The following is an 18,964-nucleotide window of genomic DNA, read 5'->3' as shown; positions in this document are numbered from 1 at the left end:
TGGAGAACTGCAGGCAAATAAAAATATCCCCCAAATGCTGCGACTGTTCAGTCTGTCACCAAACACGCGGAGAACCCGGCTCACCAGGCGGATTTTCAGCACAAGCTGCCAGAAGGGGTGCGGGCTAAATCCGTCCGGTTGGGGGATAAACACAGATTGCTGGGTCACCAATCCTCCTCCTGATCTCTGGGGAAACGCTCGTCTGACGATTCGGGCCTTTTTGTTCCTCTACTCTGACCCTCATCCACAATCTGCTCTCAGTTCTGCTGAGTGGGAGCTCAGAGTCGGCTCCAGCAGCAGACGACCGCTGCCGGCTCCACTCCGGCTATTTTTAGCCACGGCTGGGCTTAGATCCGTCAGACCAACCAGAACCGGAAGAACCGGACCGGTTCTGCTGGTTGGAAGCATCTCTGGAGGAAACGACGCGTCGCTTCAGATCCGCTGCAGCATGGCTTCACACTCTGGGCCCTCAGGAGCATCCAGCAGCCGCAGCACAATGAGCTGCTCAATGCCTTGCTCAAAGGCACTGTGGCTGGACGACAGTGGGAGGAAAAGCTGCTTTAGGGTTCGCTTCGTCCTGCATGGATGCCTCCAGATGACATCCCTGCAGAAAATGAGCTTAAATCTCTGTGGCATCAGCGTCTAAGTCGCAGTATTTCAGGCTCTTCAGCATTCGCTCAGAGTTGAACACAGATCCAGTCGCTTTAATCACGACATAAATAAACGACATAAGTATTCACACCCCTTAACCTTTAACCTTTATGCGACATGGAAGGAAGGACCCTCAAACGGCAGCTGTTGCTCATTCTTCTCCTGTTGGAGAACATCCGGGAACATCAGCTTCAAGCCACAGTTTCCAGTTGGATTCAGGTCTGGACTTTGACTAGGCCATTCTAGCCCAGAATCTGCTTTGATCTGAACCGTCCCGCTGCACCTCTGACTGGATCACGGCGGTTTTTTTAGGCGCTGCTAATCAGAGGACGATGGTGGAGCTGATCCTGGATCCTTTAGACTTTAGACAGCTTTTTTTGTCATTTTGTGCACAAAGTGCGTAGAGAACGAAATTTGGTTTGCATACAGCTTGAAAATTCACAGTAAATTGCAGTAAATTTCAGGATAAAGATGCAGCAGCGATTTATGTAAACAACTGAAATGTAAACAATGTAATTCTCTGAGCGCCACTTCCTGGCAGCTCTGCATTCATGACGTTCCTCAGGTTCTGATGTCCAAACATCGATTCTCCACACAGACGTAATCAATGTGGGTGGGTGGTGGTGGTGGTGGGGGGGGGGGGGGGGGGGGTAATTGCACTTAATTGATCACGTCTAAAGAAAGCCTGAAGGCTTTTGTTGATTAAAATAAAATTCCCCGGTGGGCCGGATGCCGGATACGCCGGCGGCCGTAGATTCAGTCTCAGAATAACCTGAAGAATCATTAGTATTCTGCAGGAAGCGTCCCAGTTCTGGACTCGGTTCTGGACCCGTTACGACCCGATCAAACATGGAAAGCTGTGGAGTGGACGAACGGCGGCATAAATCAGAGTGGGGGGGGTGCTGAACTCTGCTTTTCCTTCCAGTCACATAAAACAGAACCGCTGCGGGTTTCAGTGGACCCAGAACAAACAGAACAGGATGGTCTGCGGTTCAATTCCTTCCTCATGGATATTTCAGCGCTGCCATAAAATATTTATCGCCTTTTATTTCTGCTTCTTCCTTATTCATGAAAACCTTTAAAATCCGAAACTTAACGTCTGCCACCATTAAACCCCAGAACCACGACATCCCAGCAGGTCCGGTTTCCTTCTCTCTGGTTCTGTTCATTCCCTCCAAACACTGAGAGGAAACTCATGTGGAGGTAAAACAGCCTCGTTCCTTCAGGATGGGAACCGTTCTGCTCAGAACGTTCCTGCAGGCAGAGACGTTCTCCTACGCTGCTCCACCAGAACACGGTCAGAACCACTGGTCCCATGGATCGCTCTCTGTCCCAGGTTCTGGTGGTCGGCGCCTGGCGCTGCCTGTGAGCTCCTTACATGCATGTTCTCCTGTGCATCAGTGGGTTCCCCCCCAGGTACTCCTGCTTCCTCCCACAGCCCAGAATCCTGATGTGGGTCACCAGCGTGGAAGCAGAGGAGAGATCCAGAAGGTTCTGCAGGACCAGAGACCATCAGGTACCAGGAGGTGGTCACACAGGTGAGACAGCGTCACTGTGCCCAGGCCACGCCCCCTGGCGGTCGACCTGTGACCCAGGTGACAGGTAGACGTCCAGCAGCACAATGTCTGCGTGTTTTTCTGATCTGCATCAGGACAGATTTACACGACGGAGGAAGTTTTTCACCCACTGGAGGCTGAACACCTGCCGCAGGTATTAATCCTGATCATTTCTCTCTGTTTCCAGCTGAAACATGACAGACGGCAGCAGTGTGAATAGTAGCATCCGTTTAGCATTTCCTCCCATCATGCACTGCCAGCAGGACAGACGCTCCTCCTGACCAGTGTTGTATAAAGTACTGAAATCTCAGAGTCAAGTAAAAGTATAGGTACCTCTCCTAAATATGACTTTGGTAAAAGTCCAAGTCACTGACTGAAATGTTACTTGAGTAAAAGTCTTTAAGTATCTGAAATGTCTTGTACTTAAGTATGAAAATTACTGTAAAAATAGATGTACTCAAGTAATGTAATAAAAAGTATAAGTAAAAAGTAAAACAAAGCAAATGAATGACATTTTTAGATTTTGGTAAACTTTGAAAGTCAAATTCACTTGAAATAATAAAAACAGCCAAGTGCAGGAGAAATTTAGACCAAGTTTAGACAGAAAATACAACCTTTTTCTAAGCTTTCAGTTTTCCTTCTTCAAGCAAGGTCAGTGCTAAGCAACCAACACACAACCAAGTGCAGGCAAAGGGGGTGTATACTAAGAACATGGTTAATTGGTAAACCAGGTCTAGTTAACCTGCAGGAAGTGGTAAACCTGCTAATAGATACACCTGCAGGTTATCATTTAGTTAAGAAAATTAGGACTCTCTGCTATTAGATGCTTTACCTAAACCACAAGGTTAATTTAATCTGTCCTACCACTGAACCAGCTTCATATCCTGTTGTTGGTGATAAACAAGCCCAGGCAAGTCCTGACTTTGTCGCAGTAAATCAGTAGGTGGGGTCAAAACACTTGCATGCGTGAGTCTCTAAACCAACGAGTAACTAAACCAAAACATTGAAAATGTATTGGAGTAAAAGTATGCAATTAAGTTCAGAAATATAGTGAAGTAAAAGTAAAAGTTATCAAAAAATGTTATACTCGAGAAAAGTATAAAGTACTACAAAATATACTTAAGTACAGTAGTGAAGTATTTTTACTTTGTTACTATACAACACTGCTCCTGACCTTCTATCACGCTTTTGTATCTGCCAGTATCTACTTTCCTCTAGTAACTGTTTTGTTTTCCAATAGGTGAATAAATGTGCATATTATTCCTAATGTAATTACACAATAAAAAGGAATTTTTGTTCAACTCAAATGGTCTACGCACATTAGATCATTAGCAACATTAAAAATTCAGAAAACCATTAAAAACCAAAATATGTTAGCAGGCGTTTACTTAAACCTTTCTGATAGTTTTCTACATGCAGCTTTATTACAACAGTAGAATAAAATCCTGAAATTACAGCTTTTAGTTTCAGGGCCACCCCAGGAGTTTAAGTGGCTCCATCTGCCCCCCCTATGAAACATTTCTGGAGGCGCCTCCGCCTGCATGGTGCAACCAGGCAGCTGAAACGCTTCATCAGGAGGTGATAAGGAGGAGGTGCACTCCTGCACTCCTGCGTCCTCCAGAGCTCAGAGGAGAGAAACACCTCAGCGCCTCCAGCGCCTCCTCCGCTCTGTGCAGAGAGCGGAGGAGGCGCCGCCTCGTTTCTGGTAGGAGCCGTGGTGACAGCCTGTTCAGAGGAAGAGGAGACGCTGAGCCGGCGTCAGAGCCACATGAGGAGCACCAAAGGAGAGCACCTCCTCCGTCTCTCCGGCGCCGGTTCTCCGTAGCAACAGGCCGACCCGGTTTCTATGGTTCCTCCAGGACAGAAGCATGTGGGCAGCTTCCTCAGACGCTGACGGCTCGCTGAGGTTTGGGGAGGAGATTCCTTCACGGCTGCTTAATGAGCGGAGCGGCGAGGAGACCGGCGGCTCCTCCTCCCTGTCAGGTGGAGACGCAGGTAGAAAGACGCTGAGAGACACGCTGAAGGGCTTTAGCGTCACTTTCTCCCCGCATCTGGCTTTTAGAACCTCCCAGCTGGGCGAATAAAGCAGACAGATGATGTGATTTCCTTTCCTGCTCCTTCCCTCCCCTCCTCGGCTCCTGCTCCCTCGGAGCGGTGGCTGCTGTTGCCACGCAACAATCGGAGTAACGGGAGTCATTATTGGAGAAGTCGTTAACTTCAGCATCCTCCTCCTGATCCATCGCAGCAGCAGAGAGCGCCGTCGGTTCTCCTGGTCCCCAGAGTCCAGAACCACCCTGACCCCAGTGACCCCGCTGTGACCCCAGTGACCCCGCTGTGACCCCGCTGTGACCCCACTGCAGCCTTTCCTGCTGTCAGCCCTCTGAGGATGACTCCTTCCATGCTGGAGGCATGTGGGCCGCCCGTCTGTTGAGGAGCTTCTGCAGAGGAGGCCCATCGTTTGGTGAAAAGCTGCAGCGGTTCTGCTCGGTGGTTCTGCTCGTCGGTTCTGCTCGGCGGTTCTGCTCGTCGGTTCTGCTCGGCAGTTCTGCTGCTTTGTGGGATTGGTTGGCACAGTTTGGACTTTCTGCGAGCCAAAGACGGAGCAGGGCTGCTCTGATTGATTAACGAGGCGGCGATAGAACTGAGAACGAGCTGCTTTGGCCTCCACGGTCACCGCTGAACAGCAGATGTTCTGTAGGATGTTCTGCTGTTCTGAAGGAGCAGAACAGCAGAACATCCTACAGAACATCTGCTGTTCTGGCTTTGGGTTTAAAAACGGTTCTGCGCTTCACAGCGGGGGTCCAAACGTTTTGGCACAGGGACCAAATTTTAAAGGCTGCAGTTTTCCCACCAACCTTTACCTGCAGCAATAAATAAAAATCTAAATATTTTAATTAAACATTATTTTGTTTGTTTACAAAAAAATGTTTTTAGTCTGAACAACATTACGGAATATGAATCTGTCTTTCTTTGACAAAACTTGTTCAGTGAATTTATGGGTAAAATTTAAATATTTAGTGAAAACTCGCAGATGTTCGTCGTCCCGTTTTCCATAAAATTACAACAGAAAACAAAATATGATTCATAACAGACAAAATCTTTAGGTTTGCATTTTTAAATTATACATTTTAGGGAGAATCTTCCCCTGAAAACGTGAAAAAGTAAAAAGCTGCTTAATTTCAGGTCTGAGCAGAACCATCCAGCCTCACAGCGTTTGTTTAGGGCGCCGTTAGCAGACCTGACCCAACCTGCAGCCTGAGAAAAACGGCCCGCTGGTTCCAGCTGGGACGCTGATGGGTCGACACCATTTGGTTTGAGGTTCTCCAGAAGAACCAAGTCTGGTCTGAGACCTGGGTCGGGTTTGGGTCCTCTCCATCAGAAGAACTCTGCAGAACTTTATCACCTGTGCAGGAGGTAATGCAGGCGTTTGGACCGGGGATGCACTTCCAGAACTCGGGTTCGGATCAGTAACCTGTTTTTGTAGAGCAGTGGATGTTAAAGGCTGAGAACACTTCTCAGTCGGGTCAGAATTGTTCTGGTAAATTTAACAAAAAGGTTCTGAAATGATTCGTCGTTTGAACCGTCGACGGTTTGATTTGAATCATTTATCACTCTGATTATTATTCAGAACCGTGTTTTCAGCGTTAATCAGAACCAAAGTTCTGCGCTCCACGTGGAAAACGCTGTGATGGAAATGTTGCTTCAGGCACGAAGACACATGAAGAAAATTATTAAAACCAGAGCGGACCGGACCGGACTGTTCCCGGTTCTGGAGGCAGAACCTCTGTGATTCTGTCAGACGGCATTGTTCTGTTAAATGTCAGAAAAACACCTCAGCAGCCTCGCTCTTCGTCACAAACTGATTTCTCCTCTTCCAGCGGACGCCTGGGAAGAAAGAGAAGTAGAACGGAGGAGGATCAAGGCTGCAGAGAGAATTTCATCAAACTAATAAGGTAGGAGGTGGAGGGTCACAGGGGTGGAGGCGTCCTGCAGCGGGGCCTCCAGTCAGACACCAACATGCTCAGCAGCATTAAAACAATGTCTCATTTCAGCTGTTATTGAGGGAGACAGCTGGGGAGCTCCTTCTCTTTCTTCATCTCAGGGCAGATTACAGGAGCGCTTCCCCTGGAGGCTCGTTGCTTCTGAGCATCTGCCCTGAGAATCCTGAGAACCCTGGAGTGCGTTCACAGAGGCGGAGCTTCGGTAATCAACCAGTAAATCTAATTAGACCTGCTGCGGTGATGACGTTCAGAGGGAGTTCTCTGTCTCAGACCGAGGAGGATGATGGCGGCGGCTCGGCGCTGAAGATTTAAACCTGGTGACTGATGAGACCTGACGGTTGCTCCCAGCCGTGATCACGCAGGGGACAGCCGGGAGAGGCGGACATGTGGAACACGTGAGGATCAGGAAAACATCTGCAGGAACACACAGAGCATTACGGCAGGCGGCGCTATGTGGTTGTTTAATTAGGAGTAGAACCAAACCCTGATCCAGTAGGTGGTAGAACCTAGACTCACATGGTCCACTCTTCTCTCCAACGTTGCTTCTGTTCTGTGAGGTTTCTACGAGCCCAAACCAGAACCATGGTGGTTCTGTTCACCATGGTCCAACATCTCCAGTCTGGTCTCCTCTGCCCAGTGGAATGAGTAATGCACCAAGAACCGACATCCCAGCCAGACACAGAGGGACGTTTTAGGAGGTTTATTGAAAGGTTGAGTAGTGGCAGACATGGCAGGCAGAGCCAGACTCCACTAGTTGCAGGCAGGCGGGGACAAACCGGTGCTGCAGGCAGAACCAGAGACGACCAGGAACTGACCTGAAGTAGCAAACGGTTCCCAATGAGGCAGAGCGGAGCGGGCATGGCGAGGGCAAGTCTATGACATGGCAGTAATTAGTGCAGCAGGTGGAGCTGATCAGGTGCAGAGTGGTGGCAGGTAGGCAGCAGCTGATTGGCTGGTGACTGTTGGCTGGTGGCTGAGGCGAGTGGAACCTAATCAGTCCAGAAAAGTACAAACAAAAACCTGAATCATGAGACATCCAGAGGACGTTGACCCAGAAGTCTGGTCCTTCATCCAGGTTCAGCTCTGCTAACCTCAGTCCTGCTGCCATCTTGGTTCTGGAGAGAAGAGGCTGACTCAATCTGAATCCTCTGCTAGAGTCAGAACTTCAGCAGAAGTCCATCAGCGTCTCCATGATCAGAGCGTCTGAATCAGTCAGTGAGGAAGGAGGCAGGAAAGGAGCCTGGATGCTTCCTCCTGCTGCTAGTTTAGCCTAGGAACCTCACATCGTCCCTTACAGCCACTAAGAACGCTTAAGGTATCCCACAATGCTTAGCGTGCCATGACGTATCATCACAGCCTCCTCACAGAAACCAACTAAAACCTCCGTAGAGCAGAGAGAGTCTCTCTGTGGTTCATGTCCAGAAGGCTGTAGGATCTGACTCCATCCTCCATGTTTGCGTCACTAATGACGTCAGAGTTAGTCTGCTACCTGGAAACATTTCAAACTCGATACGCCAACAAGTCGGACTGCAACAGGCAGCGTCTGCAACGCCTGAGCTGTGAGGGGGTGATAAGGTTGATAAATGCAACACCACAAACTTAAATTTAAAGCACATCCAGAAGCACCATGCTGAAGAACATGCAGAACTATTTTATCAATGTTTATGTCAAACCTGATAACTTCAGTCACATGGCAAGGTAGACGCTTTATTCATTCATCGGTAGCATCGGATCGGTATCAAGTATTGGGTATCGGCGATGCGCTGAGCCCAGGTATCGGATCGAATCAGAAAAACTGGATTGGTGCATCTATAATGAAAGGTCAGGGAGGAGGAGCTAGGAGCTCGTTAAGGGTATTCAGACTTTAACCTTTAACCTGCTGAGGCCTGCAGACTCTAAGGTGGAGCTCCTGCTTTCTGCTCATTTCTCTGAGCTTCCTGCTCTGATCTTAGGCTGAAGCTGCTGAGATGTTAAACTTCCTGTCACTGCTTCTCCATTTGGGCTTAATTTAGGTGGATAAAACAATAAAACACCATGATGTTTGAATTTTAACTTGCCAAATAAAACAATTCACACATTTATCATCATAATTCTGCAGGGATGATTATGTTGTGTGAAACCGACCGTTTGACCCGTTTCCACAGCGCCATTCTCTCACTGTCTGCATAAAAACCCGACCGAGGGTAAAATGTGTTTAAAGTCCTCTTTAAACGCTGGAATGAAAATGAACTGCAGGAACAGCCTGAGTCTCTTTTGGGTTCACATCAGCAGCGTTAATCTGGGGAGCTCAGATTTACGGAAAAGAAGCCACACAGAAAGCTGAACATAGAAAGGGATCGGCTTTATTTCAGCAGAGTTCCTCCTGTGGGCTGATGCTGGAAACGGGACCAGATCCAATAACGGCCGCTATAATTTAATGTAGTCCTGCCTCTGGGCACCAGAAACACGATTAGTTTTTAAACTGGAGGATCGGTTACAGAGTTTTTCTTGTCAAACAAGCAGATTTTTAATTGGCTTCAGTCTGAGACCAGCCTCTACATCCACGTCACGACAGAGAAACGTTCCGTTTTCAACCCAAACCCAAACCCAGAACACCAGAACCTCTCCTGGCAGACGGGATGAGCTGCTGGAGGCTCTGCGCCCGCAGGTCCAGAACCTCTCAGAAGTATTCACACCCCTTAAACTTCTCCACAGCAGGAAACCTCGGAGGTTTTGAATGTGACAGAGCAACACAGAGCAGAAACTGCAGGGAGGTCCGGCCTGGTTCTCAGCATTTCTTTAAAAGATCTAAAAGTGTGATCTCTGCTCCCGGGTCAGAACTCTGTAGAACCTCCTCTGGCTGCAGGTCCAGCTGAGGGTCTTTTTGGGGTTTATCTCCAGCTTTGAACTTCTACAGACTAACCCTAACCTTGGATGGAGAACATCTGTGAACATCAGTTTTCTTGCCACATCCTCAGGTCTGGACTTTGACTAGGCCATTCCTAATCCAGGCATCTGTTGACCTAAACCATCCCATAATATCTCAGGCTGCTTGTTGGTGGTTGTCCTCCTGGAAGGTGAACCTCCACTCCTCAGGTCTTCAGCTCCATCCATCTAAAAGTTGTCCTGTGGACAGATTCATCCACCTGAGCTGCTGCTCTCTGCAGCTCCTCCAGAGTTCTCCTCTCCCCAGGTCCACACGATGATCAGAGCTCTGAGATGTTCTCTAATGTTCTCTGAAGAACCTCTGAGGCCAGAAACAGAACCTCTACATTTAGACTCAACGGTTACTGACTTTATTTAGGGGTACCAGAGTAAAGTGGGACAAATACAAATATAAACCAAACTTTAAAAACAATATTTTTTTCTTTCCATTCACAGTTTTCTGTTATTTTGTGTCGGCCTGTCTCATGAAACCATCAGTGGTCAGAACGCAGGAGAAGCTCATGGAGGTGAATACTTTTCCGAGCCGTGGCCTTAAAGGCGCCGTAATTCAGATTAATTCACACTTCCCGGTCATAACTTCAGCTGAAGGCTTCCAAGTCGTCCTCCGCCGCCGGGAGCTGCGCGCAGGACTCCAGGGTGGAGCTGGATGCCGCCCTCAGGCTCATGGAGCCGTACAGGTGGGCGGAGTGTTTGGAGAAGGCCAGCGCTTTCCTGCGCATCAGCTCCCCCTTCCACATGGACACCATGAGCAGCGTGGACAGCAGCACGCCCCCCAGGGTCAGCAGGCACAGCCCCGCGATCACGCACCGGTCCAGGTGGGCCCCCACGCGGGCTCTGTCCCGCTCCAGGCGCTCCATCTCCCGGGCGGTCACGCTGTCCGGGTCCACGCGCACGTCCCTGGGGACGGTGTAGGTGAAGGCCACCAGGGAGATGCCGGTCACCAGGCAGGACACGGCGAGGATGAAGCCGTAGTCCACCGACCTCCGTGACCCCTCGGAGGACAGCTCGTCCTCGGACAGCAGGTAAAGTTCCGTCACGTCTTCCTCCTCTTCTTCCTCCTCCTCCTCCTCTTCCTCCGTGCCCTGCTGCTCTTCGCACAGTTCGCCGTAAGCCGTCCGGATCAGCCGCCCCTCCGGATGAAGACGCTGCTGCTCTTCATCGCGGCTGAAGCAGGTTTCGGTCTCGGCTCCCCGGGGCTCCCTCCCCCCGCCGCCGCCTCCGGGGGTCCCGGCGTCCCTCGCATCGAAGTAAAGCAGTTCCAGGTCAGCCATCAGAACTCCCGGTTCTGGAGCCCATGCGTCCGGTTCTGGCCGGAGACCGGGAGACGCAGAAAGACCCCCGCTGAACTCTGAGCGACGCTGCAACTTTACCCGCTGGTTCTGGACAGCTCCACGCTTCGCTCCACGCTTCGCTCTCCAGATGTCACAAAGACTCTGACACGGTGAAACGGTCCACGGACACGATCCCTTCACGCGTGTCGCGGCTCGCTGAGCTCTCACGCCCTTTTCCGAAGCTCCCTGCCTTCCTCCGACAAGGAAGCGCACCCACCCCGCCTCCTCTGTCCGCTCCCCGCGGTCCAATCAGCTGCTGACTCCAGCGGTACCGAGGGGCGGGGGATCCAGGATCCAGGAGTCCCCCTCCGGTCATTCACAGGTCCGCAGACCCCTCCCAGACTGCGCCCTGACAGAGCGGCAAGTTTAGCGCAAACAGACCAGGGCAGAGCTATGAGCTAGGAAATAAGAGGTAGGAGATAAGAGGTAGGAGATAAGAAGTAGGAGACAGGAGCTAGGAGATAAGAAGTAGGAGGTAGGAGACAGGAGGTAGGAGATAAGAAGTAGGTAGGAGATAAGAAGTAGGAGACAGGAGGTAGGAGATAAGAGGTAGGAGGTAAGAGGTAGGAGATAAGAAGTAGGAAGAGGTAGGAGGTAGGAGATAAGAGGAAGTAGACAGGAGGTAGGAGATAAGAAGTAGGAGGTAGGAGACAGGAGGTAGGAGACAAGAAGTAGGAGACAGGAAGTAGGAGATAAGGGCTAGGAGGTAAGAGGTAGGAGGTAGGAGATGAAAAGTAGGATGTTGGTTATAGGATCCATCCATCATTACTCTTATGAAGATCCTCATGGCTGAAACTAAAACAAAGATAAATGTCTTCTGTCCCTTGAAGCTGAGGCGTATCAGAAGGTGTTACTCATTAATTAAAGCTTAATGGACGTCGGTGATCAGGACAAACAAAGAGCCTAAATCATTCCTGCGTCTCCCAGCATGACCCTAGAACCCTTAGAACCGTGACTGTAGAAAATAAGGCAGACTCTCAGGAACACAGCGAGACTTTTAATGAGCTCATTATTATCTGGGTGAGTTGACAGAAAACGTCACAGAGTAAATTTATTAAACCCAGAGCAGTGACAGAGGAGCTGAGGTCCAAAGTTTAAAGTAAAAAATGCTTTTAGAGTCAAAAATACTGGTGTGATTTATTTTCTGAAGAATAAAAATGGTTAAAAAAAGGAGCGAATGAAAGCGACTCCAGAGGAAGACAAAGCGCCTCAGCAGTCACACCTCGCTGCTTGTTGCTGCAGCATCATCATCATCATCATCATCAGAGCGGCTGCTTCCTGCCTTTCTGTGGATTTAAAGCTGAGACTCTGTGAGGCTTCCTGCTCGCTCATTATTTCCCCGTTTTAATGATGACACATAGAGCCGGTGCTGGGAAGCGCCTCTTTTTATCGGCTGGCGGTGCTGATGAGAATCACGGCAGTCAGACCTGCTCTGAGTGACAGCAGCCATAATTCTCCCTGGAGAACAAGGTGCAGGAAATAAAAGGTTTGTGTGATGCTGAATGTGCCGCTCGGCGTTTTTCTCTCTGCAGGGATGAAGCTGCTCAGCCTCTGCTGGATCTAAACACAACAACATCAGCGTAATTACAGAGAACGTTCATATTTAGCCACGGTGCAGAACCCACTGACCGTCTCTGTGACCAGGTTCTGCTCCACGCTTCAGTTCCTTCAGGTTCCCCACGGTCTGGACTTTGACTAGACCATTGCAGAGCCCTTATTCTTTTCTTTTTCAGCCATTCTGTTGTAGATCTGCTGATGTTTTTGGGATCATGGTTCTGTTGGTGACCCAGTTTGGTTCTATCTTCTGCTATTAGACAGATGGACTCCCATTGGACTCTAAAATACTTTGGATCAATGACAGCAAGGTGCAGAACGAGCCTGGATCATCAGGAGTTTGTGCTGATCTGCTCTGTTTGGTTCCTCCATCATGGTTCTGTCCATCATGGTTCCTCCATCATGGTTCCTCCATCATAGTTCCTCCATCATGGTTCCTCCATCATGGTTCCTCCATCATAGTTCCTCCATCATGGTTCCTCCATCATGGTTCCTCCATCATAGTTCCTCCATCATGGTTCTGTCCACCATAGTTCCTCCATCATGGTTCTGTCCATCATGGTTCCTCCATCATGGTTCCTCCATCATAGTTCCTCCATCATGGTTCTGTCCATCATGGTTCCTCCATCATGGTTCCTCCATCATGGTTCTGTCCACCATGGTTCTGTCCACCATGGTTCTGTCCATCATGGTCCATCATCTCTGGTCTCCTGGTCGTTCCTCCAGGAGCAGTTCTGCTAACTCAGTCCTGCTGCCATCTTGGTTCTAGACCAGGGGAGTCAGACTCATTCCTATATGGGGCCACTTCGGCATCATGAAGTCATTTAAAGGGCCGGTCGGCGGTTGCACCTTTATAGATGAGACTTTTGATTTCATAATTTCCTCTCAGTTCACATAGAAATATAAAACATTTCACAGTAACATAAATGTAGCACTTTAGGCCCAATTTATACAGTTTATCTGCATAAGAAAGTTGATCTCGGGGTGAGTTACACTTTAAACTCGTCATGCTGCATCACTTCTTCTTTTTTTTGGCATTTCTGGGTTGTTTTAATGTGTTGTGGGAAAACTGACACCTAGTGGCAGGATGCTGTTACTACACAGTTAATAAAATCAACATTCGTTACAGGAGGCTCAGTTTTAATTAAATTTAATTCCATTTTATTTATATAGCGCCAATTCATGAAACATGTCATCTCGAGGCACTCCACAAAGTCAAAATCAGTCAGATTATACAGATTGGTCAAAAAGTTCCTATATAAGGGAACCAGTTGATTGCTTTAAAGTCTCTCCAAGCAGCATTCACTCCTCCTGAAAGAGCGTAGAGCCACAGTGGACAGTCGTCTGCATTGTTGATGGCTTTGCAGCAATCCCTCATACTGAGCATGCATGAAGCGACAGTTTTAGTCATTTTATACACTTTAAAAGGACAAATGCCTCTACTTTATTTACATGATTTGCCTTTTTGGCTCTGGAGGGCCTCATAAATTGCCTTGACGGGCCGGATTTGGCCCGCGGGCCTTGAGTTTGACACGTAATCTAGAGAGAAGAGGCTTTCTCCTTCAACCCTTCCATTAAGCCAGACTGGTTCAGGGCTGTGACCTTAAACCCGCTAACTGGGGTCTGTAGCGTCGGAGGTGGAGCTCCTGGGGTTCTGCTGGGATGTTTTCCATTTCTGAATATTTTTGTTCTCACATTGATGACCTTTTTAATAAATGAAAGTAATCAGCTGCACCTGGCTGCTAGTTTTCCTGTGTATGCAGTAAAAGTAGCAAAGATATTCCTGGTTTTTAACTGGTTCAGTTTCTGTTCATCATTTAATGAGGACACTTATCCCATGTTAAAAGATTTGGTTGTGACAAATGCTGCAGCTCAGAGATGCATTTAGTGCTTCGATGAGCTGGTGAGTCAGCTCACACTCGCTCAACTCAACAGATTTGCAGAGTTCAGGGAACATTTGCCAGTTTATGTTTTTTTTTTTAGCATTTCAACCCTGCGTTTCAGAATCAGACATGCATCAGAAATGTTCATCTTCAGCTTAGGAAATGCTGATGTCTGTTTTTAATTCCCGTATATTTCTTTGAGATCCTTTTAGCAGAACGGGAGGGATTTAATCCGGGTCTGATGTGAGCGGTACGGTTATTTTATTCAACTAAAGGAGTGAGAGAGATGCTGGTTCTGTTCACCAGAACATTTTTACAGCTGGTGGGTCTGAGCGTGCCGTTGTTATGACAGCCAGAAAACCTTTCGCTTCATAACAACAGAGGAGGAACAATGAGTAGGGACAGAAAAACGAATGTGTTACGTTTAAATAATTTAGCAACGAGACTTTATTCTGCCATAATATTCAGATATTTAGGAAAAGACTTTAGGAAGAACTCAGAGGAAGATGCTGAGGAAGTCTGGCCATGAGAGTTAAAGGCCGTGACTCGAGTTTTTGGACTTATACACCTAGACGTGTTAAATACTCAGATTAAAGGAATTTATGGAATAAGGCACGAGGAAAACCGGACAGGAAACCAGGTGTGATCAGGTGAGACGGAGGAAGGTAGAACAGCTGGAGGAGAATCTGAGCAGGGAACGCAGGAAAGGGAACAGAAATAAACACAGAGGGAACTAAACAAGCTACAAATGGATCTGAGCAGGAAAAAGCTAAAGATGAACGCTAACAGAGTCCAACCAAGACACAGAACTCAGGAAAGAACCAAGAAACGGAACCAAGGAACAAACATGAAAAGACCTCAACGGTTCTAACAAACAGCCCAAAACAGTCGACATGCAAAGACCAAGAGCACAGATGTGAATCATGATGGAGCAGAGAACCTTCTGGAGAACCTTCCTCCAGCTCTACATCCACTGAGAGAAGAACCTGATGTTCTCCTCAGAGGAGGTTCAGCTTCTCTGGGCTCAGAGGCTTCTGGGATGGACCATCATGGACCATCATTGACCAGATGGACCATCATGGACCAGATGAACCAGATGGACCAGTTCTCCAGGTGTTTGGTGGAGGAGGAGGAACCGGTCCCTGCAGCCAGGCTCTGTGATGGTAGGAGGTTGGATCACGGTCTGGCTTTGGATCATCTCCTCTCCTCTGATGGCAGCATTGAAGCAGGAAAGTCCAGCAGAGGTTCTAGAGCAACATCTGCTGCCTTCAGGACCACATCTTCTCCAGGAACGTCCAGCATTTTCCACCAAGACCATGGAGACCAGATCCTAGAGGCCTGGCTGAGGAAGAGGAGGTCCAGCTGCTGGACTGGACTGTTCTCCTTGTTGGAGACGACCCGGTTCTGATGGACCCCTTCTGTCCAGAATAGAACCTAGAACTCTTCGTGTCTCGTTGCCTCAACCAGCAGGAGTTGACAGAAGAAACGTGAACTTTACAGAACGAGAAGAAAAAGGTTTTGTCTGGAATGTGTTGCTGCCTGAAATGCAGGAACGGTTGAAGAGAAAAAACAGAAGATATTTTTTATTTATGGTCAGATTTAAAGCAAACCTGCATTATTATGTGTTTATTTCCACACTCTTCCTTCAAATTCTTAGAGCGGGACAATAATTTAACTCAGTCCAAGAATTTGGCAAATGTAACATTTATGAAGGACATAACTGAAATGCAGTAAAGAGTCAGTAATTTGTGCTAAAGCTGCCAACTCGCTGTCCAGACCAACTAAACACAGCATCTCACCTTCAGCAGCTGAACTGCTTCAACATGCACAAAACTTTGCTGGCAAACACTGAAAGTTTGCTGTGAAATTATTCAGATATGCCAACCATGCAGAAACACAATGCTGCAGGATGAAAGTGGGTAGAGAGTGTGGGCTGCGTTCGCTACCAGAGAAACTTTGACTTTGTCGCTGCCTGGAGTAACGTTCTAACCTTTGTTATCGCCCACATCACTGCAAACACGTCTCCCAGCAGCCTGGGGAGCAACCGGCTGTGCAAAGGTGTTCACACGTTTCAGCAGCAAACAGAACCTACAACAGAGACATAAGGATATATGTTCTGTCACTTTTTAATCCGATTTTGATGGATTAAAAGTGGGCGGGGCGATTAAAAAGGGGCGGGTCTTATTTTTTAATTGACCTTTTAGGTGATCACATGATCGTCACGTGGCCCTGCTCGTGACCCTCATGTGACACCATATCATTGACCCCTACCGTGACCTCCATATGACCCCACCACGTGACCCCTCATGTGACACCCCCTTCCCTCCCGTGACCTCCACATGATCCTACCACGTGACTCTCACAAAAAAAAAGTCCCTCCCACCCTCACCCCGCCCCCCGGTCGCCGCAGTCATAATATAAGGTCCTTTTCTCAAGCATGGATAGTGATTCACTCCTTTTCAACATGGCGTTCGAAACAAGCAAGCAAGAACCTATCATTTCTGACACACCCGTCACGACCTACAACTATCAGGATGGTGATGGGCAAGCTCAGCAGACCCCTCGCAAGGTAATGCTGTCTCTATGCAGAACTCAGATGCCTCCGACCCTACCTCTGCAAGAAGAATGGTCTTTGGAATCCTATGGAGCTCGCGGTAAATGGGGATACCTCTTCAAGTACGAAACCGGCGAAATGTGTCTGTATCAGCTGGATCAAGAAACCGACAAGCTGCAACCTATCCACTCCTTGTGCATGCTAACGTCAAACGATTGGGCTGTTCTGAGACTCGTCCTGCTCCGCAAACTAAACCCTGAAGATACGTACGACGCAGGCCCCAAAGACTCGTACTTGACATACCCTGTTGTCAATCTAGAAACCCGCGACGCAATCAAGGATTCACCCGCTGCTAAACGTCACAAGCGGGCTCATCAGGAAACTGAGGATGGAATCATGGATTCACCCGCCGCTAAACGCTGCATGCGGGCGTTGACCCACTTGAACGAGACTGACACAGACTCGACAAATAGGATCTTCTCAGCCACATGGCAATCAAAGACGGGGGTTACCGGCCGATGGTTTTTCCGCGCAACTCTGAGACAGGCTCAAGATAAAACAACCCCGGTTATTTTCGTGCTCGACTATTATAATGCAGACTGCGGCGTGTTTAGACCCTTGTTAACCATTCCCTTCGACGCATGGCGTGACAAGATGACTGCAATAGCAGACCAGATCTCAACGCTGTTTCGGGACTGTCGCAACTGGAGAGACGTTTTGGGGATCAAGAAAGTGCTAGCTTTTTGAGCCTGCCCCCTTCACAAAGGCAGATACCGCCCCCTTCAACGTTAACCACACCCCTTCTCAGTATATATTCTGATCGGGACTCTATGCAACTCCACTGACCAGACTTTTAGCATCTAAAACCATGAGTAACTACGTGGTTGAAAGAACTACTCCAACATCACCGCAGCATGGCTCTCCGGACAGCGACAAATTCTTCCCGGGACCGTACCACCCGCCTTCACCCTCGCCAACCCCTGAATCCTCTCACGAAAGCGACACAGACAGCGAGAGTCTTCTGACGGGGCTGCAGAGGCATACCGTCTACTGGTCCAGACCCCCCGGAGGTGTGAGACTACGGCCCGAGTTCTTATTTTTTTCCAATAAGATTTCTGGACTTCCAGCCAGGCTTCCCGCCATGCCGTCTCTGTCAGAGACCCAGGAGGAAGATTCACAAGCGCTGAATCTTCCACCCTCCCCGGACCCTTCTCAGTCTGAGTACTCACAGCTCCAGGACTCACAACTTCCCTCGGGCCAAGGAGATGCAGCATCCCCGCCCCCATCGCCGCGTGAGGATACGCTGCTTCCATCCAGCCAAGGAGAGACTGACACTGGGGCGGATGAATACGACGGATGGATCCGCTTCGGGTTCATCAAAGCGGTGAAAACAGTGGTGCACCATCTTTTAAGCGCCGCCATCGAAAAGTACATGCGTGATAAATGTTACGGCTGCATTTATGACCGCCCTAGTCAGAGAGAGCATGAATGTTTGGAGCAGCTTGAGGATGGGTTCTTTGAAAGCAATTACTATCGTGTAATGCGAGTGCTTTGTAACGCACGCTTCATCGATGCTGTTCAACGGTTTTTAGTCGCTCGCAACATCCACCAAGACAACGACACAGTCAACGCCGTCGCACAGGCATATCTGTACGAATTGACGATGGTCAAACGGGTGCATGACCACATCAACGAGGTGTATAATCAGCTGGTTGAAGAAAACTATGAATTAAAAGATCAACTTGAAACCATCACGCGGTACTGGCGGGGGGCTTGAAACCAAAGCATGCATGTTTTCTCCAGTCTTTCTCTTTATATATTAAAGTAGCAATTTCTAAAATGAGTTTGTGATATATTAAATGAGTGTTTTTTAACATTGAGTGTGTGATATATTAAAGTAGTATTTTCTGAAATTAGTTTGTGATATTGTATTAAAAGAATGTCTTTCTTTTTATCTAACCAATGAGTGTTTTTTACATTGAGTTTGTGATATATAGTATTTTCTGAAATTAGCTTGTGATATATGAAATGATTGTTGTTTACAATGAGTTTGTGATATAATAAATGCATATTAATAATAAAAAATATATAAAACCCAACCACATTCTTTCTACACTTTTCTTTCAACTTGAAAAAAAAATCTGTTACAGCCATGGCGTGGGAAGTAAAATGGCACCACTCGTCATTCTTGCTTCTAACAGTGTTTTGAAACTCCAAATGGCTAGGAGCACCATGTATTTGTTATATGTTAAGCAGCAAACTTGCAGGCTATACTGTCTTTCTGAGTTACCACCCTTAGATTGGTGGTGTCTAAACTTTTTCGCCCCACCGGTCAAAATGGTCAAGTGGAAATTACTCACGGGCTGGTGAACAAGAAAACTGAGTTGTAAGTAATCTGCGTCCATCTACCTCTAGTTTTGAGTTTCAAGCTAAATTTGTACCATTCTTGAATTGAAGTTGAAGAAAAATTATTTTTTAAATGGCCCCTGGAAATAGTTTAGGCACTCCT

The 18,964-nt window shown here is 48.0% G+C and overlaps 1 protein-coding gene across 1 annotated transcript; it reads right to left on the bottom strand.

Moving 5' to 3' along the window:
* Positions 1-7,972: 7,972 nt before the first annotated feature.
* LOC105918872 (transmembrane protein 74) lies at positions 7,973-10,743 on the bottom strand. Its single transcript, XM_021311437.2, has one exon. The coding sequence runs from the start codon at positions 10,402-10,404 to the stop codon at positions 9,712-9,714; it is 693 nt and encodes a 230-aa protein (XP_021167112.2). The 5' UTR covers positions 10,405-10,743; the 3' UTR covers positions 7,973-9,711.
* Between the last annotated feature and the right edge of the window lie 8,221 nt (positions 10,744-18,964).

The sequence above is a fragment of the Fundulus heteroclitus genome, chromosome 13 (assembly GCF_011125445.2).
Source record: "Fundulus heteroclitus isolate FHET01 chromosome 13, MU-UCD_Fhet_4.1, whole genome shotgun sequence".
Classification (NCBI taxonomy): domain Eukaryota; kingdom Metazoa; phylum Chordata; class Actinopteri; order Cyprinodontiformes; family Fundulidae; genus Fundulus; species Fundulus heteroclitus.
This window is presented reverse-complemented; position numbering and strand designations above follow the sequence as displayed.